At 50.8% G+C, this 23,529-nt stretch overlaps 1 protein-coding gene across 3 annotated transcripts; it reads left to right on the plus strand.

Moving 5' to 3' along the window:
* Positions 1–688: 688 nt before the first annotated feature.
* On the plus strand, positions 689–23,345 carry RING1 (ring finger protein 1). Of its 3 annotated transcripts, XR_009275858.1 has the most exons (7): positions 732–912; positions 5,557–5,717; positions 10,784–10,999; positions 14,260–14,583; positions 16,102–16,276; positions 19,516–19,787; positions 19,999–23,345. XR_009275858.1 is itself a non-coding variant. In XM_058822624.1 (6 exons), exons 1-6 carry the CDS (start codon positions 796–798, stop codon positions 19,615–19,617), a joined length of 1,056 nt encoding a protein of 351 aa, XP_058678607.1. In that variant the 5' UTR covers positions 689–795; the 3' UTR covers positions 19,618–23,345. The 3 variants fall into 3 exon arrangements, 2 of the variants coding, with proteins under 2 accessions (XP_058678607.1, XP_058678606.1); XM_058822624.1 differs by having other exon boundaries at positions 689–873; positions 19,516–23,345; XM_058822623.1 differs by having other exon boundaries at positions 19,516–23,345.
* Positions 23,346–23,529: the final 184 nt, after the last annotated feature.

Genomic DNA, 23,529 nt, shown 5'->3' on the forward strand with positions numbered 1-23,529 from the left:
AAACTGGGAACAAACTGGGAGGGACTGGGATGGACTGGGATGGACTGGGAGGGACTGGGATCAAACTGGGATGGACTGGGAGGGACTGGGATCAAACTGGGATCAAACTGGGATGAACTGGGAAGCTCCCCACCCGTGGCCTAATCCACGCCCTCTTAATCTGCATAACCACGCCCCAAACCGGCTGGGGAACTGTTTAAACCACGCCCCTTCATCTACATAACCACGCCACAAACCGGCGTCGGAATACCGTTTAAAACACGCCCCTTTCTCCTCTTCATCTACATAACCACGCCCCCATCAGATCGCACATATGGTCTAATCCACGCCCCCTTAATCTACATAACCACGCCCCAAACGGCGCCAGAATAGCGCTTAAACCACGCCTCGTTCTCCTCCTTATCTGCGTAACCACGCCCCCAAACATATCACACACCACTTAAACCCCGCCCCTTCATCTACATAACCACACCCCAAACCGGCGCCAGAATAGCGCTTAAACCACGCCCCATTCTCCTCCTTATCTGCATAACCACGCCCCGTAACGATCCCGAATACGGTCAAAACCCCGCCCCGCCCGCCATGACCACGCCCCCTCTTCGCTTTTATTGGCCGAACCAGCGGCGCCTCCCATTGGCCGCCGCTCTCTCCGCGACGTCATCAGGCGGCGCCACCCGGAAGCGGCGGCGGCGCCGCGCGGCTCGGGCGGGATTTGGGGGGAAATTTTGGGAATTTTGGGCAATTTTGGGGAAATTTGGGGAATTTTGGGGGTCCCGGAGCCCCCCGGGCGGGGCCATGGCCGCCCCCGCCAGCGCGCAGAGCGCCAGCAAGACCTGGGAGCTGAGCCTGTACGAGCTGCACCGCACCCCGCAGGTAAAACCCAGCGAAAACCGCGAAATTTGGGGGAAAAAGGTGAAAATTTGGGGAAAAAACGGAATTTTGGGCGTGGGAATTGGGGTAGAATCGGAACTGCGGGGGCAGAATTGGGGGGAAAGCCGAAATTGGGGGAAAAAAGCGAAATTTGGGGTGAAAATCCGGAATTTGGGCGGGAAAAAAAAAAAAATCGAAATTTTGGGGGTCGGGATTGGGCGGAAATCCCGGAATTTGGGGAAAACCCCCCAAATTTAGGGGAAAAAAAAAAAACAAAATTGAGGAGAATAATCCCGAAAACTTGGGGGGAACCCCGGAATTTGGGGGGAAAAACGAAATTTCGTGTGTCGGAACTGGGTGGAAAACCCAAAATTTTGGGTTCAACCTCCGGAATTTGGGCGAAAATCCGGAATTTGGGTGGGGAAAACTCCGAAATAATTTGGGGGAAAAACCCGAAATTTGTGGGGTGGGAATTGCGGGAAAGCCACGAAAATTGGGGTGAAATCTCCTAAAATTGTGGGGAAAACAGCGAAATTTGGGGGAAAAATCGGAATTTTGGGGAAAAAACCGGAATTTTTGAGGATCGGAATTGGGGTAAAATCGGAACTGCGGGGAGAGAATTGGGGGAGGAAATTTGGGGAAAAAAAAACGAAATTTGGGGGGCGAAAAAGCCGAAATTTGGGGAAAAAACCGAAATTTGGGGGGCGAAAAAGCCGAAATTTGGGGGAAAAATCCAGAATTTGGGGGAAAAAAAAAATCGGAATTCCGGGGGTCGGGATTGGGTGGAAATGCCGGACTTTGGGGGGAAAAAAGATCCCCAAAAATTGGGGAGGAAACGCCAAAATTTGGGGTGAAACCTCCGAAATTTGGGGCGAAAATTCGAAATTTAGGTGGGAAAAAATTTGGGAGAAAAAAAAAAAACAGAATTTGGGGGGGAAAAACAAAATTTCGGGGGTGAGAATTGGGGGAAAAACCCTGAAATTTGGGAGTCAGGACTGGGGGGGGGGGTCAGAGCCCTGAAATTTGGGGCGAAAATCCAAAATTTGGGGGCAGAAAGCCGAAATTTGGGGATCGGAATTGGGGGGAAAAGCCAAAATTTGGGGTCAAACCTCCGGAATTTGGGGTTAAAAACGTGCAAAATTTTGGGGAGAGAAAAACGCCAAAACTTCGGAGCCCTGAAGTTCGGGCTTAAACCTCCGAAATTTGGGGTGAAATTCGCAAAATTTGGGGGGGAAAATCCGAAATTTCGGGTGAAACTCCGGAATTTTGGGGGGGGGGGGGAAATCCTGAAAATTGGGGGGGAAAACCCAAAAATGAGGGGTCAGAAGTGTCCCCAAAGTGTCCCCAGAGTGTCCCCATGTGTGTCAGGGGTGTCCCCAATGTCCCCAAGGTGTCCCCAAGGTGTCCCCACGGTGTCCCAAAGGTGTCCCAAAAGTGTCCCCCAGGGCTGTCACGGTGTCCCCAAGGTGTCCCCAATGTCCCCAGGGCTGTCATGGTGTCCCCAAAGTGTCCCCAAGGTGTCCCCAATGTCCCCAGGGCTGTCACAGTGTCCCCAAGGTGTCCCCATGTGCGTCAGGGGTGTCCCCAATGTCCCCAAGGTGTCCCAAAGGTGTCCCCAAAAGTGTCCCCCAGGGCTGTCACGGTGTCCCCAAGGTGTCCCCAAGGTGTCCCCAATGTCCCCAGGGCTGTCACGGTGTCCCCAAAGTGTCCCCAAGGTGTCCCCAATGTCCCCAGGGCTGTCACAGTGTCCCCAAGGTGTCCCCATGTGCGTCAGGCGTGTCCCCAATGTCCCCAGGCTGTCACCAGGGTGTCCCCAATGTCCCCAAGGCTGTCATGGTGTCCCCAAGGTGTCCCCATGTGTGTCAGGGGTGTCCCCAAGGTGTCCCCAATGTCCCCAAGGTGTCCCCACGTGCATCAGGGGTGTCCCCAGGGTGTCCCCAAGGTGTCCCCATGTGTGTCAGGGGTGTCCCCAATGTCCCCAGGGTGTCCTCAATGTCCCCAATGTCCCCAAGGTGTCCCCAATGTCCCCAAGGCTGTCATGCTGTCCCCAAGGTGTCCCCAGGGGTGTCAGGGGTGTCGCCAAGGTGTCCCCAAAGTGTCCCCATGTGTGTCCGGGGTGTCCCCAATTTCCCCAAGGTGTCCCCAATGTCCCCAGGGCTGTCACGGTGTCCCCAAGGTGTCCCCATGTGCGTCAGGGGTGTCCCCAGGGTGTCCCCAATGTCCCCAAGGTGTCCCCAAGGTGTCCCCAAAGGTGTCGCTGTCACCCTCAGGCGGCCATTGGGGACGGCACGCAGATGGCCGTGTCCCCACGGTGTCCTCACGGTGTCCCAACGGTGTCCCAATGGTGTCCCCAATGTTCCCAGTGTCCCCAAGGTGTCCCCAAGGTGTCCCCATGTGTGTCAGGGGTGTCCCACGGTGTCCCCACGGTGTCCCCAATGTCCCCAAGGCTGTCATGCTGTCCCCAAGGTGTCCCCAGGGGTGTCAGGGGTGTCCTCAATGTCCCCAATTTCCCCAAGATGTCCCGAATGTCCCCAGGGGTGTCTCCAATGTCCCCAAGGTGTCCCCAGGGTGTCTCCAAGGTGTCCCCAAAGGTGTCACTGTCACCCTCAGGCGGCCAGTGCCGATGGCTCGGAGATGGCCGTGTCCCCACGGTGTCCCCACGGTGTCCCCACGGTGTCCCCAAGGTGTCCCCAATGTCCCCAATGATGTCACTGTCCCCCCCCCAGGAGGCCACCATGGACGGCACGCAGATGGCCGTGTCCTCACGGTGTCCTCACGGTGTCCCCACGGTGTCCCCACGGTGTCCCCAATGTTCCCAGTGTCCCCAAGGTGTCCCCCAGGGCTGTCACGGTGTCCCCACGGTGTCCCCACGGTGTCCCCATGTGTGTCAGGGGTGTCCCCACAGTGTCCCCAAGGTGTCCCCCAGAGCTGTCACGGTGTCGCCAAGGTGTCCCCAATGTCCCCAATGGTGTCCCTGTCCCCCCAGGAGGCCACCATGGCCGGCACGGAGATCGCGGTGTCCCCGCGCTCGCTGCACTCGGAGCTGGTGGCGCTGCAGTGTCACTGTGTCCCCATGGGTGTCACTGTCACAGGGCTGTGTCAGGGTGTCCCCAGGGCTGTGTCACTGATGTCATTGTCCCCAGGAGGCCACCATGGACGGCACGGAGATCGCGGTGTCCCCTCAGTCCCTGCACTCGGAGCTGGTGGCGCTGCAGTGTCCCCATGGGTGTCACTGTGTCACAGGGCTGTGTCAGGGTGTCCCCAGGGCTGTGTCAGGGTGTCCCCAGTGTCCCCAATGGTGTCCCTGTCCCCCCAGGAGGCCACCATGGCCAGCACGGAGATCGCGGTGTCCCCGCGCTCGCTGCACTCGGAGCTGGTGGCGCTGCAGTGTCACTGTGTCCCCATGGGTGTCACTGTCACTGTCACAGGGCTGTCAGGGATGGCTCAGGGATGTCCCCAGGGCTGTGTCCCCAATGTCCCCAATGGTGTCCCTGTCCCCTCAGGATGCCACCATGGCCGGCACGGAGATGGCCGTGTCCCCTCAGTCCCTGCACTCGGAGCTGGTGGCGCTGCAGTGTCCCTGTGTCACTGTGTCACAGGGATGGCTCAGGGTGTCCCCAGTGTCCCCAATGGTGTCCCTGTCCCCCCAGGAGGCCACCATGGCCGGCACGGAGATCGCGGTGTCCCCGCGCTCGCTGCACTCGGAGCTGGTGGCGCTGACACTGTGTCACTGTGTCCCCATGGGTGTCACTGTCACAGGGCTGTCAGGGATGGCTCAGGGTGTCCCCAGGCTGTGACACCGATGTCCCCAGTGATGTCCCTGTCCCCCCAGGAGGCCACCATGGCCGGCACGGAGATGGCCGTGTCCCCGCGCTCGCTGCACTCGGAGCTGGTGGCGCTGCAGTGTCCCTGTGTCCCCATGGGTGTCACTGTCACAGGGATGGCTCAGGGTGTCCCCAGGGCTGTGTCACTGATGTCATTGTCCCCAGGAGGCCACCATGGCCGGCACGGAGATCGCGGTGTCCCCGCGCTCGCTGCACTCGGAGCTGGTGGCGCTGACACTGTCACTGTGTCCCCATGGGTGTCACTGTCACAGGGCTGTCAGGGATGGCTCAGGGATGTCCCCAGGCTGTGTCCCCAATGTCCCCACTGGTGTCCCTGTCCCCCCAGGAGGCCACCATGGCCGGCACGGAGATGGCCGTGTCCCCTCAGTCCCTGCACTCGGAGCTGGTGGCGCTGCAGTGTCCCCATGGGTGTCACTGTGTCACAGGGATGGCTCAGGGTGTCCCCAGGGCTGTGTCAGGGTGTCCCCAGTGTCCCCAATGGTGTCCCTGTCCCCCCAGGAGGCCACCATGGCCGGCACGGAGATCGCGGTGTCCCCGCGCTCGCTGCACTCGGAGCTGATGGCGCTGCAGTGTCACTGTGTCCCCATGGGTGTCACTGTCACTGTCACAGGGCTGTCAGGGATGGCTCAGGGTGTCCCCAGGCTGTGACACCGATGTCCCCAGTGATGTCCCTGTCCCCCCAGGAGGCCACCATGGCCGGCACGGAGATCGCGGTGTCCCCTCAGTCCCTGCACTCGGAGCTGGTGGCGCTGCAGTGTCACTGTGTCCCCATGGGTGTCACTGTCACAGGGATGGCTCAGGGTGTCCCCACCGATGTCCCCAATGTCCCCATTGTCCCCAGGAGGCCATCATGGACGGCACGGAGATCGCGGTGTCCCCGCGCTCGCTGCACTCGGAGCTCATGTGCCCCATCTGCCTGGACATGCTCAAGAACACCATGACCACCAAGGAGTGCCTGCACCGCTTCTGCTCCGACTGCATCGTCACCGCGCTCAGGAGCGGGTATGTCACTGTCACCTGTGTGTCACTGTCACCTGTCTGTGTCACCTGTGTGTGTGTGTCACCTGTGTGTGTGTCATTGTCACCTGTGTGTCATTGTCACCTGTGTCTGTGTCACCATGGCCACCAAGGAGCGCCTGCACCGCTTCTGCTCCGACTGCATCGTCACCGCGCTCAGGAGCGGGTATGTCACTGTCACCTGTGTGTCACTGTCACCTGTCTGTGTCACCTGTGTGTGTGTGTCACCTGTGTGTGTGTCATTGTCACCTGTGTGTCATTGTCACCTGTGTCTGTGTCACCATGGCCACCAAGGAGCGCCTGCACCGCTTCTGCTCCGACTGCATCGTCACCGCGCTCAGGAGCGGGTATGTCACTGTCATTGTCATTGTCACCTGTCACCTGTCTGTGTCACCTGTGTGTGTGTGTCACCTGTGTGTGTGTCATTGTCACCTGTGTGTGTGTCATTGTCACCTGTGTCTGTGTCACCATGGCCACCAAGGAGCGCCTGCACCGCTTCTGCTCCGACTGCATCGTCACCGCGCTCAGGAGCGGGTCACTGTCACCTGTGTGCCACTGTCATTGTCATTGTCATTGTCACCTGTGTGTGTGTCATTGTCACCTGTGTGTCATTGTCACCTGTGTCTGTGTCACCATGGCCACCAAGGAGCGCCTGCACCGCTTCTGCTCCGATTGTATCGTCACCGCGCCCAGGAGCGGGTATGTGACACTGTCACCTGTGTGTCATTGTCACTGTCACCTGTGTGTGTCACCTGTGTGTGTCATTGTCACCTGTGTGTGTCACCTGTGTGTGTCACCTGTCTGTGTCACCATGGCCACCAAGGAGCGCCCGCACCGCTTCTGCTCCGACTGCATCGTCACCGCGCCCAGGAGCGGGTATGTGACACTGTCACCTGTGTGTCACCTGTGTGTGTCACCCCTGTGTCATTGTCACACCTGTGTGTCATTGTCACCTGTCTGTGTCACCATGGCCACCAAGGAGCGCCTGCACCGCTTCTGCTCCGATTGTATCGTCACCGCGCCCAGGAGCGGGTATGTCGCTGTCACCTGTGTGTCACTGTCACCTCTGTGTGTGTGTCATTGTCATCTGTGTGTGTCACCCCTGTGTCATTGTCACACCTGTGTGTGTCACCTGTCTGTGTCACCATGGCCACCAAGGAGCGCCTGCACCGCTTCTGCTCCGATTGTATCGTCACCGCGCCCAGGAGCGGGTATGTCACTGTCACCTGTGTGTCACTGTCACCTGTCTGTGTGTGTGTCATTGTCATCTGTGTGTGTCACCCCTGTGTCATTGTCACACCTGTGTGTCATTGTCACCCGTGTGTGTGTGTCATTGTCATTGTCACCTGTGTGTGTCACCCGTGTGTCAGTGTCACCTGTGTCTGTGTCACCACGGCCACCAAGGAGCGCCCGCACCGCTTCTGCTCCGACTGCATCGTCACTGCACTGAGGAGCGGGTATGTGACACTGTCACCTGTGTGTCACCTGTCTGCGTCACCTGTGTGTGTCACCCCTGTGTCATTGTCACACCTGTGTCATTGTCACCCGTGTGTGTGTGTCACCGCTGTCACCCCCTGTCCCATGCTCAAACCACGGCCACCAAGGAGCGCCTGCACCGCTTCTGCTCCAGTTGTATCGTCACCGCGCTCAGGAGCGGGTCAGTGTCACTGTCACCATTGTCATTGTCACTTGCGTGTGTGTCACTGTCATTGTCACTGTCACCTGTGTCATTGTCACCTGTGTCACCACGGCCACAGGTGAGTGCCTGTAGAGGTTCTGCTCCGACTGTATCGTCACTGCACTGAGGAGCGGGTCAGCGTCACTGTCACCTGTGTGTCACTGTCACCTGTGTCATTGCCACCTGTGTGTGTCACTGTCACCTCTGTGTCACCCCTATGTCACCTGTGTCACCCGTGTGTCACCCCAGTGCCTGCACAGGTTCTGCTCCGACTGCATCGTCACCGCGCTCAGGAGCGGGCACGGAACACCTGTGTGTCACTGTCACCTGTGTGTCACTGTCACCTGTGTGTCATTGTCACCTGTGTGTCACTGTCACCTCTGTGTCATTGTAACGTGTGTGTCACTGTCACCTGTGTGTCACTGTCACCTGTGTGTCATTGTCACCTGTGTGTGTCAGTCTGTCACTGTCACCTGTGTGTCATTGTCACCTTTGTGTCATTGTAACGTGTGTGTCACTGTCACCTGTCATTGTCACCTGTGTGTCACTGCCACCTGTGTGTCACCTGTGTCTGTCATTGTCTGTGTCACCTGTGTGTGTCACCTGTGTGTGTCACTGTCACCTGTGTGTCATTGTCACCTGTGTGTGTCACTGTCACCTGTGTCACTGTCACCTGTGTGTGTCACCTGTGTGTGTCACTGTCACCTGTGTGTCATTGTCACCTGTGTGTGTCACTGTCACCTGTGTCACTGTCACCTGTGTGTGTCACCTGTGTGTGTCACTGTCACCTGTGTGTCATTGTCACCTGTGTGTGTCACTGTCACCTGTGTCACTGTCACCTGTGTGTGTCACTGTCACCTGTGTGTCACCTCTGTGTGTCACTGTCACCTGTGTGTGTCACTGTCACCTGTGTGTGTCATTGTCACCTGTGTCACTGTCACCTGTGTGTCTCACCTGTGTCACCTGTGTGTCATTGTCACCTGTGTCACTGCCACCTGTGTGTCACCCCGGTGTCACCCCTCTGTCATTCCCAAATCCCATTTTCCCCATTTTTTCTCCTGACTTTTCCTCATTTTTTCTCCATTTTTTTCTCAATTTTTTCCCCAATTTCCCCCTGTTTTTCCGCCGTATTTTCCCCATTTCTGCCCCGATTTTTTCCCCGTTTTTTTTTCCCCATTTTCCCAACATTTTCCCCATTTTTCCCCAGGAACAAGGAGTGCCCCACGTGCAGGGAGAAGCCGGGCTCTCAATTTTCCTCTGGTTTTCCCAATATTTCCCCATTTTTTTCCCCCGTTCTTTCCCCGTTCTTTCACCGTTTTTCCGCCATATTTTCCCCATTTCTCCTCCGATTTTTTCCCCGTTTTTTTTCCCATTTTTCACATTTTTCCCCCCATTTTTCCCCAGGAACAAGGAGTGCCCCACCTGCAGGAAGAAGCTTGGCTCTCATTTTTCCCCTTATTTTTCCCAATATTTCTCCCATTTTTCGCTGGTTTTTTGCCCTTTGTTTGCCGTTTTTCCGCCGTATTTTCCCCATTTCCGCCCCGATTTTTTCCCCGTTTTTTTTTCCCCATTTTCCCAACTTTTCCCCCCATTTTTCCCCAGGAACAAGGAGTGCCCCACGTGCAGGAAGAAGCTGGGTTCCCATTTTTCCCCTTATTTTTCCCCATATTTCTCCCATTTTTCACTGGTTTTTTGCCCTTTGTTTGCCGTTTTTCCGCCGTATTTTCCCCATTTCTCCTCCGATTTTTTCCCCGTTTTTTTTCCCATTTTTCACATTTTCCCCCCCATTTTTCCCCAGGAACAAGGAGTGCCCCACGTGCAGGAAGAAGCTGGGTTCCCATTTTTCCCCTTATTTTTCCCAATATTTCTCCCATTTTTCGCTGGTTTTTTTTGCCCTTTGTTTGCCGTTTTTCCGCCGTATTTTCCCCATTTCTGCCCCGATTTTTTCCCCGTTTTTTTTCCCCATTTTCCCAACATTTTCCCCATTTTTCCCCAGGAACAAGGAGTGCCCCACGTGCAGGGAGAAGCCGGGCTCTCAATTTTCCTCTGGTTTTCCCAATATTTCCCCGTTTTTTTCCCCCATTCTTTCCCTGTTTTTTCACCGTTTTTCCGCCATATTTTCCCCATTTCTGCCCCGATTCTTTCCCCGTTTTTTTCCCCATTTTTACTCATTTTCCCCCCATTTTTCCCCAGGAACAAGGAGTGCCCCATGTGCAGGAAGAAGCTGGGTTCCCATTTTTCCCCTTATTTTTCCCCATATTTCTCCCATTTTTCACTGGTTTTTTGCCCTTTGTTTGCCGTTTTTCCGCCGTATTTTCCCCATTTCTCCTCCGATTTTTTCCCCGTTTTTTTTCCCATTTTTCACATTTTCCCCCCCATTTTTCCCCAGGAACAAGGAGTGCCCCACGTGCAGGAAGAAGCTGGGTTCCCATTTTTCCCCTTATTTTTCCCCATATTTCTCCCATTTTTCACTGGTTTTTTGCCCTTTGTTTGCCGTTTTTCCGCCGTATTTTCCCCATTTCTCCTCCGATTTTTTCCCCGTTTTTTTTCCCATTTTTCACATTTTTCCCCCCATTTTTCCCCAGGAACAAGGAGTGCCCCACGTGCAGGAAGAAGCTGGGTTCCCATTTTTCCCCTTATTTTTCCCAATATTTCTCCCATTTTTCGCTGGTTTTTTTTGCCCTTTGTTTGCCGTTTTTCCGCCGTATTTTCCCCATTTCTGCCCCGATTTTTTCCCCGTTTTTTTTCCCCATTTTCCCAACATTTTCCCCATTTTTCCCCAGGAACAAGGAGTGCCCCACGTGCAGGGAGAAGCCGGGCTCTCAATTTTCCTCTGGTTTTCCCAATATTTCCCCGTTTTTTTCCCCCGTTCTTTCCCTGTTTTTTCACCGTTTTTCCGCCATATTTTCCCCATTTCTGCCCCGATTCTTTCCCCGTTTTTTTCCCCATTTTTACTCATTTTCCCCCCATTTTTCCCCAGGAACAAGGAGTGCCCCACGTGCAGGAAGAAGCTGGGTTCCCATTTTTCCCCTTATTTTTCCCCATATTTCTCCCATTTTTCACTGGTTTTTTGCCCTTTGTTTGCCGTTTTTCCGCCGTATTTTCCCCATTTCTCCTCCGATTTTTTCCCCGTTTTTTTTCCCATTTTTCACATTTTTCCCCCCATTTTTCCCCAGGAACAAGGAGTGCCCCACGTGCAGGAAGAAGCTTGGCTCTCATTTTTCCCCTTATTTTTCCCCACATTTCTCCCATTTTTCACTGGTTTTTTTGCCCTTTGTTTGCCGTTTTTCCGCCGTATTTTCCCCATTTCCGCCCCGATTTTTTCCCCCTTTTTTTTCCCCGTTTTCCCAACATTTTCCCCGTTTTTCCCCAGGAACAAGGAGTGCCCCACGTGCAGGAAGAAGCTGGTGTCCAAGCGTTCCCTGCGCCCCGACCCCAATTTCGACGCGCTCATCTCCAAGATTTACCCGAGCCGTGACGAGTACGAGGCGCACCAGGACCGGGTGCTGGCCAAGCTCAGCCGCCTGCACAACCAGCAGGCCCTCAGCTCCAGCATCGAGGAGGGCCTCAAGATGCAGGCCATGCACAGGTCCGGGCAGAAATCCCAAAATTCCCAAAATTTTCCAGGATTTTGAGGCGGTTTTGTGGGGTTTGGGGTGAAAACGGGGCAAAAATGGCACCAAAATGGGGGAAAATTGCTCAGGAATGGCCCCAAATCTACAAATATTCTTGAAATTCCTGTTCAGGTTCAGGCCATGCACAGGTCTGGGCAGAAATCCCAAAATTCCCCAAATTTTCCAGGATTTTGAGGCGGTTTTATGGGGTTTGGGGTGAAAACGGCGCAAAAATGGCACCAAAATGGGGGAAAATGGCTCAGGAACGGCCCCAAATCTACAAATATTCTTGAAATTCCTGTTCAGGTTCAGGCCATGCACAGGTCTGGCCAGAATTCCCGAAATTCCCAAAATTTTCCGGGATTTTGAGGCGTTTTTGTGGGGTTTGGGGTGAAAACAGTGCAAAAATGGCACCAAAATGGGGGAAAATGGCTCAGGAATGGCCCCAAATCTACAAATATTCTTGAAATTCCTGTTCAGGTTCAAGCCATGCACAGGTCCGGGCAGAAATCCCAAAATTCCCAAAATTTTCCGGGATTTTGAGGCGTTTTTGTGGGGTTTGGGGTGAAAACGGGGCAAAAATGGCACCAAAATGGGGGAAAATTGCTCAGGAATGGCCCCAAATCTACAAATATTCTTGAAATTCCTGTTCAGGTTCAGGCCATGCACAGGTCTGGGCAGAAATCCCAAAATTCCCAAAATTTTCCAGGATTTTGAGGCGGTTTTGTGGGGTTTGGGGTGAAAACGGGGCAAAAATGGCACCAAAATGGGGGAAAATTGCTCAGGAATGGGCCCAAATCTACAAATATTCTTGAAATTCCTGTTCAGGTTCAAGCCATGCACAGGTCTGGGCAGAAATCCCAAAATTCCCCAAATTTTCCAGGATTTTGAGGCGGTTTTATGGGGTTTGGGGTGAAAACGGCGCAAAAATGGGACCAAAATGGGGGAAAATGGCTCAGGAACGGCCCCAAATCTACAAATATTCTTGAAATTCCTGTTCAGGTTCAGGCCATGCACAGGTCTGGCCAGAATTCCCGAAATTCCCAAAATTTTCCGGGATTTTGAGGCGTTTTTGTGGGGTTTGGGGTGAAAACAGTGCAAAAATGGCACCAAAATGGGGGAAAATGGCTCAGGAATGGCCCCAAATCTACAAATATTCTTGAAATTCCTGTTCAGGTTCAAGCCATGCACAGGTCCGGGCAGAAATCCCAAAATTCCCCAAATTTTCCAGGATTTTGAGGCGGTTTTGTGGGGTTTGGGGTGAAAACAGCGCAAAAATGTCACCGAAAGGGCACCAAATGGCTCAAAAATGGCAGCAAATGACTCAGGAATGGCCCCAAATCCTTGGAATTTCCTGAAATTCCTGTTCAGGTTCAGGCCATGCACAGGTCCGGCCAGAAATATTGAAAATTCCAAAATTTTCCGGGATTTTGGGGCGCTTTTGTGGGGTTTGGGGTGAAAATAGGGCAAAATTTCCCCATTATTTCCCGTGATTTTCCCCATTCTCTTCAAACTCCCATTATTTTCCCCATTTTTTCTCTAAAATCCCATTATTTTCCCCATTTTCTCTGATATTTTCCCCAATATTTTTCCTTTATTCCCCATTCTTTTCCCAATTATTTTTCTCTATAATCCCATTATTTTTTATCCAAAATCCCATTATTTCCCCAATATTCCACATTATATTTTCCCCATTATTTCCCATTATATTTTCCCCATTATTTTTCCCTAAAAACCTAATTTTTCCCCATTATTTCCCATTATATTTTCCCCGTTATTTTTCTCTGTAATCCCATTATTTTTTCACTAAAATCCCATTATTTTTCCTAATATTCCACATTATATTTTCCCCATTATTTTTCCCTAAAATCCCATTATTTTCCCCATTTTCTCTGATATTTTCCCCATTATTTCCCTTTTATTTCCCATTATATTTTTCCATAATTTTTCCCCTTTTCCCCAATTTTTTTCCCATTATTTCCCATTATATTTTCCCCATTCTTTTCCTCTAAAATCCCATTATTTTCCCCATTTTTTCACTCAAAATTCCCATTATTTTCCCCATTATTTCCCCAATATTTTTTCCTTTATTCCCCATTCTTTTCCCCATTATTTTTCTCTATAATCCCATTATTTTTTATCTAAAATCCTATTATTTCCCCAATATTCCACGTTATATTTTCCCCATTATTTTTCCCTAAAAACCCATTTTTTCCCCATTATTTCCCCATTATTTCCCATTACATTTTCCTTATTATTTTCCCCATTATTTTCGCCCTAAATCCCCGTTTTTCTCCCCATTTTGCAGAGCCCAGCGCGTGCCCAAGATGGCGGCCGAGTCGGACCCCGCGGGGTCCTGGGGGAGGGAGATGGGATCAGTTCTGGGATTTTTCCCTAAAATCCCATTTTTTCCCCACTATTTCACATTATATTTTCCCCATTATTTTCCCCTAAAATCCCATTATTTCCCCCATTATTTTCCCCATTATTTCCCTGTGATTTTCCCTTAAAATCTCATTATTTCCCCATTATTTTTTCCATTGTTTTCCTGATTTTCCCCATTATTTTTCTCTAAAATCCCATTATTTTCCCCATTATTTTTGCCCTAAATCCCCGTTTTTCTCCCCGTTTCTCTCAGCGCCCAGCGCGTGCGCAAGATGGCGGCTGAGTCGGACCCCGCGGGGTTCTGGGGGAGGGAGATGGGATCACTTCTGGGATTTTTGCTCTAAAATCCCATTTTTTTGCCCTAAATCCCCGTTTTTCTCCCCATTTTGCAGAGCCCAGCGCGTGCGCAAGATGGCGGCCGAGTCGGACCCCGCAGGGTCCTGGGGGAGGGAGATGGGATCAGTTCTGGGATTTTTCCCTGAAATCCCATTTTTTTCCCCACTATTTCACATTATATTTTCCCCATTATTTTCCCCAAAAATCCCATTATTTCCCCCATTATTTCCCTGTGATTTTCCCTTAAAATCTCATTATTTCCCCATTATTTTTTCCATTGTTTTCCTGATTTTCCCCATTATTTTTCTCTAAAATCCCATTATTTTCCCCATTATTTTTGCCCTGAATCCCGGTTTTTCTCCCCATTTCTCTCAGAGCACAGCGTGTCGGTAAGATGGCGGCCGAGTTGGACCCCGTGGGGTTCTGGGGGAGGGAGATGAGATCACTTCTGGGATTTTTGCTCTAAAATCCCATTTTTTTGCCCTAAATCCCGGTTTTTCTCCCCGTTTTGCAGAGCCCAGCGCGTGCGCAAGATGGCGGCCGAGTCGGACCCCGCGGGGTTCTCGGGGGGCGAGGAGGGGCTGGAGGCGCTGGGCACGCCCCCGGAGCCGCCCGGGCCCAGCCGGAAGCGTTCCCGCGCCTCCGACGACTCCGGACCCGACCCCGAGGCCGAGGCGGCCCCCGAGGGGGCGGGGCCGGGGGGCGGGGCCGGGGGCGGGGCCGGGCCCGGGGGGCGGGGCAGCCCCGAGGCCGAGGCGGAGGCGGGGAGCAGCGAGATCGAGCTGGTGTTCAGGCCACACCCCCTGCTGGTGGAGAAGGGCGAGTACTGCCAGACACGGTGAGCGGCCTTCATCTTCACTGTCTTCGTCATCTTCATCCGCTTCCTGTTCGTGTTCCACTTCCTGTTTGTGTGCCGCTTCCTGTTTGTGTGCCACTTCCTGTTCTTGTTCCACTTCCTGTTACCCTAATGGCCACACCCCCTGCTGGTGGAGAAGGGCGAGTACTGCCAGACACGGTGAGCGGCCTTCGTCATCTCTGTCTTCATCTTCATCATCCACTTCCTGTTTGTGTGCCACTTCCTGTTTGTGTGCCACTTCCTGTTTGTGTGCCACTTCCTGTTCTTGTTCCACTTCCTGTTCCTCTCCTGGTCACGCCCCCTGCTGGTGGAGAAAGGCGAGCGCTGCCAGACACAGTGAGAGGCCTTCCTCTTCATCATCATCATCATCATCGACTTCCTGTTTGTGTGCCACTTCCTGTTCCTGTTTCTGTGCCACTTCCTGTTTGTGTTCCACTTCCTGTTCCTGTTTCTGTGCCACTTCCTGTTTGTGGGCCACTTCCTGCTCCTGTTTGTGTGCCGCTTCCTGTTTGTGTGCCACTTCCTGTTTGTGTGTCACTTCCTGTTTGTGTGCCACTTCCTGTTCCTCTCCCAGCCACGCCCCCTGCTGGTGGAGAAGGGCAAGCGCTGCCAGACACGGTGAGAGGCCTTCATCTTCATCATCATCATCATCATCATCATCATCCACTTCCTGTTTGTGTTTCACTTCCTGGTCCTGTTTCTGTGCCTGTTCCTGTTTCTGTGCCACTTCCTGTTTCTGTGCCACTTCCTGTTCTTGTTCCACTTCCTGTTCCTTTCCTGGACACGCCCCCTGCTGGTGGAGAAAGGCGAGTACTGCCAGACACGGTGAGAGGCCTTTGTCTTCCTCATCATCATCATCATCATCATCATCACCATCACCTTTTACTCTATATGCCTCTTCTACTTCTTCTTCCAGAATTCCCGTTTTCCCCGGGATTCACCCCAATTTTCCCTGGCCAGGTTCGTGAAGACCACGTCCAACGCCATGGTGGATCACCTGTCCCAATCCCATTTTTCCCCTTTTTTCCCATTTTTTTGCCTTTTTTTCCCCAATTTTTTCCCAAATTTTTTTCCAAACCTCCCTCCCACCCCAAATTCCCGTTTTCCCCTGAATTCACCCCAATTTTTCCTGTTTTTTTCCCGTTTTTCAGGTTTGTGAGGACCACGTCCAACGCCACGGTGGATTACCTGTCCCAATCCCATTTTTCCCCTTTTTTCCCCATTTTTTCCCCAATTTTTTTCCCAGGTTTTCCCACCCCAGAATTCCCAATTTCCTGTGGATTCACCCCAATTTTTCTCCGATTTTTAATTTTCCATAATTCCATTAAAATCTCTCTCACTCCCAGCCCCATCCCCCACTGGTGTTTTCCCATTTTTCCCATTTTTTTCCCCATTTTTTTGCCTTTTTTGCTCCAATTTTTTCCCAGACTTTTCCCAAACCTCCCTCCCACCCCAGAATTCCCGTTTTCCCCGGGATTCACCCCAATTTTCCCTGCCCAGGTTCGTGAAGACCACGTCCAACGCCACGGTGGATCACCTCTCCAAGTACCTGGCGCTGCGCATCGCCCTGGAGGAGGCCCCGCCCCCCGGCGCTGACCCCGCCCCCTCGCTGGGTGACGTCAGCGAGAAGCAGTACACCATCTACACCACGCCCGCCGCCGGCGCCGCCTTCACGGTAACTGCCGCCGCCGGAAACGGGGGGCGGGGCCCGACAAACGTGGCCGACAGCGCTGACGGTGATGGCGGCACCGGAACTTCCTGGGGAAACAGGAAGTGAAATGGGCAGGAGGAGGGGCCTGGGCAACATGGCCAGCGTCACTTCCTGTGATGGCGGCACTGGAACTTCCCATAAAAACAGGAAGTGCAGCCGGAAGTGGGTGGGAGGGGCCTGGCCAACATGGCCGCCATTACTTCCTGTGATGGTGTCTCCGGAACTTCCAGGGGAAACAGGAAGTGAACTGGAAATGGGCGGGAATGGGGCCTGGCAAACATGGCCGCCGTCACTTCCTGTGATGGTGTCCCTGGAGCTTGAGGAGGAAACAGGAAGTGCAGCCGGAAGTGGGTGGGAGGGGCTGGGGCAACATGGCCGCCGTCAGTGCCGGTAATGGCGGCACCGGGACTTCCGGGGGAAACAGGAAGTGAACCGGAAGTGGGTGGGAGGGGCCGGGGCAACATGGCCGTAAGCACTGCCGGTAATGGCGGCACCGGAACTTCCGGGGGAAACAGGAAGTGAACCGGAAGTGGGTGGGAGGGGCCGGGGCAACATGGCCGCCGTCAGTGCCGGTAATGGCGGCACCAGAACTTCCGGGGGAAACAGGAAGTGAACCGGAAGTGGGTGGGAGGGGCCTGGGCAACATGGCCGACAGCACTGCCGGTAACGGCGGCGCCGGAACTTCCGGGGGAAACAGGAAGTGCAGCCGGAAGTGGGTGGGAGGGGCCTGGGCAACATGGCCGACAGCACTGCCGGTAACGGCGGCGCCGGAACTTCCGGGGGAAACAGGAAGTGCAGCCGGAAGTGGGTGGGAGGGGCCGGGGCAACATGGCCGCCGTCAGTGCCGGTAATGGCGGCACCAGAACTTCCGGGGGAAACAGGAAGTGAACCGGAAGTGGGTGGGAGGGGCCTGGGCAACATGGCCGACAGCACTGCCGGTAACGGCGGCGCCGGAACTTCCGGGGGAAACAGGAAGTGCAGCCGGAAGTGGGTGGGAGGGGCCTGGGCAACATGGCCGACAGCACTGCCGGTAACGGCGGCGCCGGAACTTCCGGGGGAAACAGGAAGTGCAGCCGGAAGTGGGTGGGAGGGGCCGGGGCAACATGGCCGCCGTCAGTGCCGGTAATGGCGGCACCGGGACTTCCGGGGGAAACAGGAAGTGAACCGGAAGTGGGTGGGAGGGGCGGGGCAATGATCACTCTGATTTTTCTCCCCCCAGCCCCTGAATGGGTTTTGGGGGAATTTGGGGCAGTTTTGGTTTTTTGGTTTTTTTGTTATTTCCGGGTAATTTTTGAGCGTTTTGGGGATTTTTGGGGGTATTTTGGGGACAAGTTTTTGGTGGTTTTGGGCTTATTTTTGGGGTGATTTTTGGGGTGGTTTTTGGGTATTTTTGGGTGATTTTGGGGAATTTTTTGGGGGGCAATTTTTGGGTATTTTAGGGGTGGTTTTTGGGTATTTTTGGGTTATTTTGGGGGTAATTTTGGGCGTAATTTTTGGGTATTTTAGGGGTGATTTTTGGGGTGGTTTTTGGGTATTTTTGTGTTATTTTGGGGAATTTTTTGGGGGGTAATTTTTGGGTACTTTTGGGGTTATTTTAGGGGCAAATTTTGGGGTGGTTTTTGGTATTTTTGGGTTAATTTGGGGAATTTTTAGGGGTAATTTTTGGGTATTTTAGGGGTGATTTTTGGGGTGGTTTTTGGGCATTTTTGGGTTAATTTGGGGAATTTTTAGGGGTAATTTTTGGGTATTTAGGGGCGATTTTTGGGGTGGTTTTTGGGCATTTTTGGGTTATTTTGGGGGTAATTTTTGGGTATTTTAGGGGTGTTTTTTGGGGTGGTTTTTGGGTATTTGTGGGTGATTTTGGGGGATTTTTGGGGGGTAATTTTTGGGTACTTTTGGGGCTATTTTAGGGGTGATTTTTTTGGTATTTTTGGGTTATTTTTGGGTGGTTTTGATGCCTTTAACCCCAATTTTTCTCCCCCCAGCCCTTGAACGGCTCCTGGGTTGTTTTTTGGGTGATTTTTGGGTTATTTTGGGGGATTTTTTGGGGGTAATTTTTTGGTATTTCTGGGGTGGTTTTTGGGAATTTTTTGGGTGATTTTTGGGTTATTTTGGGGGATTTTTTGGGGGTAATTTTTTGGTATTTCTGGGGTGGTTTTTGGGAATTTTTGGGGTGATTTTGGGGGGTTATTATGGGGGTTTTTGGGGATTTGGTGGGCGGAAATTTTTTGTTGCTTTTGGGGTTATTTTGGGGGTGATTTTTGAGTATTTTTGGGTGATTTTGGGGGGTTTTTCCTGCCTGTTACCCCTGAACGGGTTTTGGGGCTTTTTGGGTTTTTTTGGGGTGATTTTTGGGTGTTTTTGGGTTATTTTGGGGTCCTGACCCTGATTTTTCTCCCCCCAGCCCCTGAACGGGTCCTGGGGGGATTTGGGGCGGTTTTTGGTTTTGTGGGTTTTTTTGTTATTTCCGGGTAATTTTTGAGCGTTTTGCGGGGATTTTTGGGGGCAAGTTTTTGCTGGTTTTGGGGTTGTTTTTGGGGTGGTTTTTGGGGTGGTTTTTGGGTATTTTTGGGTTATTTTGGGGAATTTTTTGGGGGTAGTTTCTGGGTAATTCCAGGGTTATTTTAGGGGTGACTTTTGGGGTGGCTTTTGGGTATTTTTGGGTGGTTTTGATGCCTTCAACCCCAATTTTTCTCCCCCCAGCCCCTGACAGGTTCCTGGGGTTTTTTTGGGTGATTTTGGGTTATTTTGGGGGATTTTTTGGGGGTAATTTTTTGGTATTTCTGGGGTGGTTTTTGGGTATTTTTGGGGGGATTTTTGGGTTATTTTTGGGTGGTTTTGATGCCTTTAACCCCAATTTTTCTCCCCCCAGCCCTTGAACGGCTCCTGGGTTGTTTTTTGGGTGATTTTTGGGTTATTTTGGGGGATTTTTTGGGGGGTAATTTTTTGGTATTTCTGGGGTGGTTTTTGGGTATTTTTGGGGTGATTTTGGGGGGTTATTATGGGGGTTTTTGGGGATTTTTGGGGGTCATTTTTTGGTGCTTTTGGGGTGATTTTTGGGTATTTTTGGGTGATTTTGGGGGGTTTTCCTGCCTGTAACTCCTGAACGGGTTTGGGGTTTTTTTTTGGGGTGATTTTTGGGTGTTTTTGGGTTATTTTGGGGAATTATTTTGGGGTGCTGACCCTGATTTGTGTCCCCCCAGCCCCTGAACGGGTCCCTGACGCTGGAGTTGGTGAACGAGAAGTTCTGGAAGCTCAGCAAACCCCTGGAGCTCTACTACGCCCCCACCAAGGAGCAGAAATAGCCAAAAACGCCCCGAAACGCCCCAAAATCCAACCGGGGGACACCAAAACCCCCCAAAACTCATCCTGGGGACCCCAAAATTCAATTTGGGGACACCGAAATCCCCCAAAAATTCATCCTGGGGACCCCAGAATTCAATTTGGGGACACTGAAATATCTCAAAAATTCATTCTGGGGACCCCAAAATTCAATTTGGAGACACCGAAATCCCCCAAAAATTCATCCTGGGGACCCCAAAATTCAATTTGGGGACACCGAAATCCCCCAAAATTCATCCTGGCGACCCCAAAATTCAATTTGGGGACACCGAAATCCCCCAAAAATTCATCCTGGGGACACCAAAATTCAATTTGGGGACACTGAAATACCCCAAAAATTCAACCTGGGTACCCCAAAATTCAATTTGGGGACACCGAAATCCCCCAAAATTCATCCTGGCGACCCCAAAATTCAATTTGGGGACACCGAAATCCCCCAAAAATTCATCCTGGGGACACCAAAATTCAATTTGGAGACACCGAAATCCCCCAAAAATTCATCCTGGCGACCCCAAAATTCAATTTGGGGACACCGAAATCCCCCAAAAATTCATCCTGGGGACCCCAGAATTCAATGTGGGGACACCGAAATCCCCCAAAAATTCATCCTGGCGACCCCAAAATTCAATTTGGGGACACCGAAATCCCCCAAAGTTCAACCTGGCGACCCCAAAATTCAATTTGGGGACACTGAAATCCCCCAAAAATTCATCCTGGGGACACCAAAATTCAATTTGGGGACACCGAAGTCCCCCAAAAATTCATCCTGGGGACCCCAAAATTCAATTTGGGGACACTGAAATCCCCCAAAAATTTATCCTGGGGACACCAAAATTCAATTTGGGGACACCGAAATCCCCCAAAATTCATCCTGGCGACCCCAAAATTCAATTTGGGGACACCGAAATCCCCCAAAATTCATCCTGGGGACCCCAGAATTCAATGTGGGGACACTGAAATATCCCAAAGTTCAACCTGGCGACCCCAAAATTCAATTTGGGGACACTGAAACCCCCCAAAACTCATCCTGGGAACCCCAGAATTCAATTTGGGGACACCGAAATCCCCCAAAAATTCATCCTGGGGACCCCAAAATTCAATTTGGGGACACCGAAATCCCCCAAAAATTCAACCTTGGGGACATTAAAATGCCCGAAAATTCAGCCTTTGGCCACCAAAATACCCAAAATTCAACTTGAGGACCCTGAAATTCAACTTGGGGACCCAAAAATATCCCAAAAATCAATTTGGGGACACCAAAATTCAACCTGGGGACACCGAAATACCCCAAAAATCCAACTTGGGGACCCCAAAATTCATCAGGGGACACCAAAATACCCAAAATCCAACCTGGGGACCCCGAAATCCCCCAAAATTCAACTTGGGGACCCCAGAATCCAAACTGGGGACCCCAAATCCACTTGGGTCCAACAAAATCCAAATTGGGAACCCCAAAATTCACCTGGGGACCCCAAAATCCAAATTGGGGATCCCCAAAATTTCTCCTGAAGGTCCCAAAATTCACTTTGGGAACCCCAAAATCCAAATTGGGAACCACAAAATTCATTTGGGGACCCCCAAAATTCATCTGGGGAACCCCAAAATTCCCAAAATTCATTTGGGGACCCCCAAAATTCATCTGGGGACAGCAAAATCCAAACTGGGAACCCCAAAATTCACCTCGGTGTCCCCAAAATTCATCCTGGGGACCCCCAAAATCCAAATTGGGAACCCCAAAATTTATCCTGAATGTCCCAAAATTCACTTTGGGAACCCCCAAATCCCCAAAATTCACCTGGGGACCCCCAAAATCCAAATTGGGGACCCCCAAATTCCCAAAATTAATTTGGGGACCCCCAAAATCCAGACTGGGGATTCCCAAAATTTGTCCTGAGGGTCCCAAAATTCACTTTGGGAACCCCGAAATCCAAACTGGGAACCCCCAAAATTCCCTCGGGGCCCCTCCCAGGGGGGCTCAGATTTGGGTGGAAATTTCAGGAATTTGGGGAATTTTTGGGTGAAATTTTCAGTAAAATTTCAGGAATTTGAGGGGAATTTTTGGGTGAAATTTTCAGTCAATTTATGGATTTTTGGGGAAATTTTGGGGTGAAATTTTCAGTAAATTTCAGGAATTTTGGGTGAAATTTTCAGTCAATTTCAGGAATTTTGGGGGAATTTTTGGGTGAAATGTTCAGTAAAATTTCAGGAATTTGGGGGAATTTTTGGGGGAATTTTGGGTGAAATTTTCAGTCAATTTCAGTAATTTTGGGGAAATTTTTGGGTGAAATTTTTCAGTAAAATGTCAGGAATTTTGGGGTGAAATTTTCAGTAAATTTCAGAAGTTTGAGGGAATTTTTGGGGGAAATTTTCAGTAAATTTCAGGAATTTTGGGGAATTTTGGGTGAAATTTTCAGTAAAATTTCAGGAATTTGGGGGAATTTTTGGGGGAATTTTGGGGTGAAATTTTCAGTAAATTTCAGGAATTTTTGGGTGAAATTTTCATTAAATTCTAGGAATTTTTAGGTGAAATTTTCAGTGAATTTCAGGAATTTTGGGGGAATTTTGGGGTGAAATTTTCAGTAAAATGTCAGGAATTTTGGGGGGATTTTGGGGTGAAATGTTCAGTAAAATTTCAGGAATTTTGGGGGAATTTTGGGGTGAAATTTTCATTAAATTCTAGGAATTTTTGGGTGAAATTTTCAGTGAATTTCAGGAATTTTGGGGGAATTTTGGGGTGAAATTTTCAGTAAAATGTCAGGAATTTTGGGGGAATTTTGGGGTGAAATTTTCAGTAAAATTTCAGGAATTTTGGGGGAATTTTGGGGTGAAATTTTCAGTAAATTTCAGGAATTTTGGGGGAATTTTGGGGTGAAATTTTCAGTAAATTTCAGGAATTTTTGGGTGAAATTTTCATTAAATTCTAGGAATTTTTGGGTGAAATTTTCAGTGAATTTCAGGAATTTTGGGGGAATTTTGGGGTGAAATTTTCAGTAAAATGTCAGGAATTTTGGGGGAATTTTGGGGTGAAATTTTCAGTAAAATTTCAGGAATTTTGGGGGAATTTTGGGGTGAAATTTTCAGTAAATTTCAGGAATTTTGGGGGAATTTTGGGGTGAAATTTTCAGTAAATTTCAGGAATTTTTGGGTGAAATTTTCATTAAATTCTAGGAATTTTTGGGTGAAATTTTCAGTGAATTTCAGGAATTTTGGGGGAATTTTGGGGTGAAATTTTCAGTAAAATGTCACGAATTTTGGGGGAATTTTGGGGTGAAATTTTCAGTAAAATGTCAGGAATTTTGGGGGAATTTTGGGGTGAAATGTTCAGTAAAATTTCAGGAATTTTGGGGGAATTTTGGGGTGAAATTTTCAGTAAATTTCCGGAATTTTGGGGGAATTTTGGGGTGAAATTTTCAGTAAATTTCAGGAATTTTTGGGTGAAATTTTCATTAAATTCTAGGAATTTTTGGGTGAAATTTTCAGTGAATTTCAGGAATTTTGGGGGAATTTTGGGGTGAAATTTTCAGTAAATGTCGGGAATTTTGGGGTGAAATTTTTGGTAAATTTCAGGAATTTTGGGGCGAGTTTTGCATTGAAATTTTCAATTTCAGGAATTTTGGGGGAATTTTTGGGTGAAATTTTCAGTCAATTTCAGGAATTTTGGGGGGAATTTTGGGTGAAATTTTCAGTAAACTTCAGGAATTTTTTGGGGGGAATTTTGGGGGAATTTTTGGGGATTTCGGGTTCCCCTGGAGCCGGGGGGGGGGGGGAGCCCGAAGCTGACCCGGACACCCCAAAATTTCCCCAAATTGCCCCAAAATGGCCCCAAATTTCCCCTCCCCCTCCCCCGCTGGCACCAGCAGCAATAAAGGAACACT

The sequence above is a fragment of the Ammospiza caudacuta genome, chromosome 33, assembly GCF_027887145.1.
Source record: "Ammospiza caudacuta isolate bAmmCau1 chromosome 33, bAmmCau1.pri, whole genome shotgun sequence".
NCBI lineage: Eukaryota > Metazoa > Chordata > Aves > Passeriformes > Passerellidae > Ammospiza > Ammospiza caudacuta.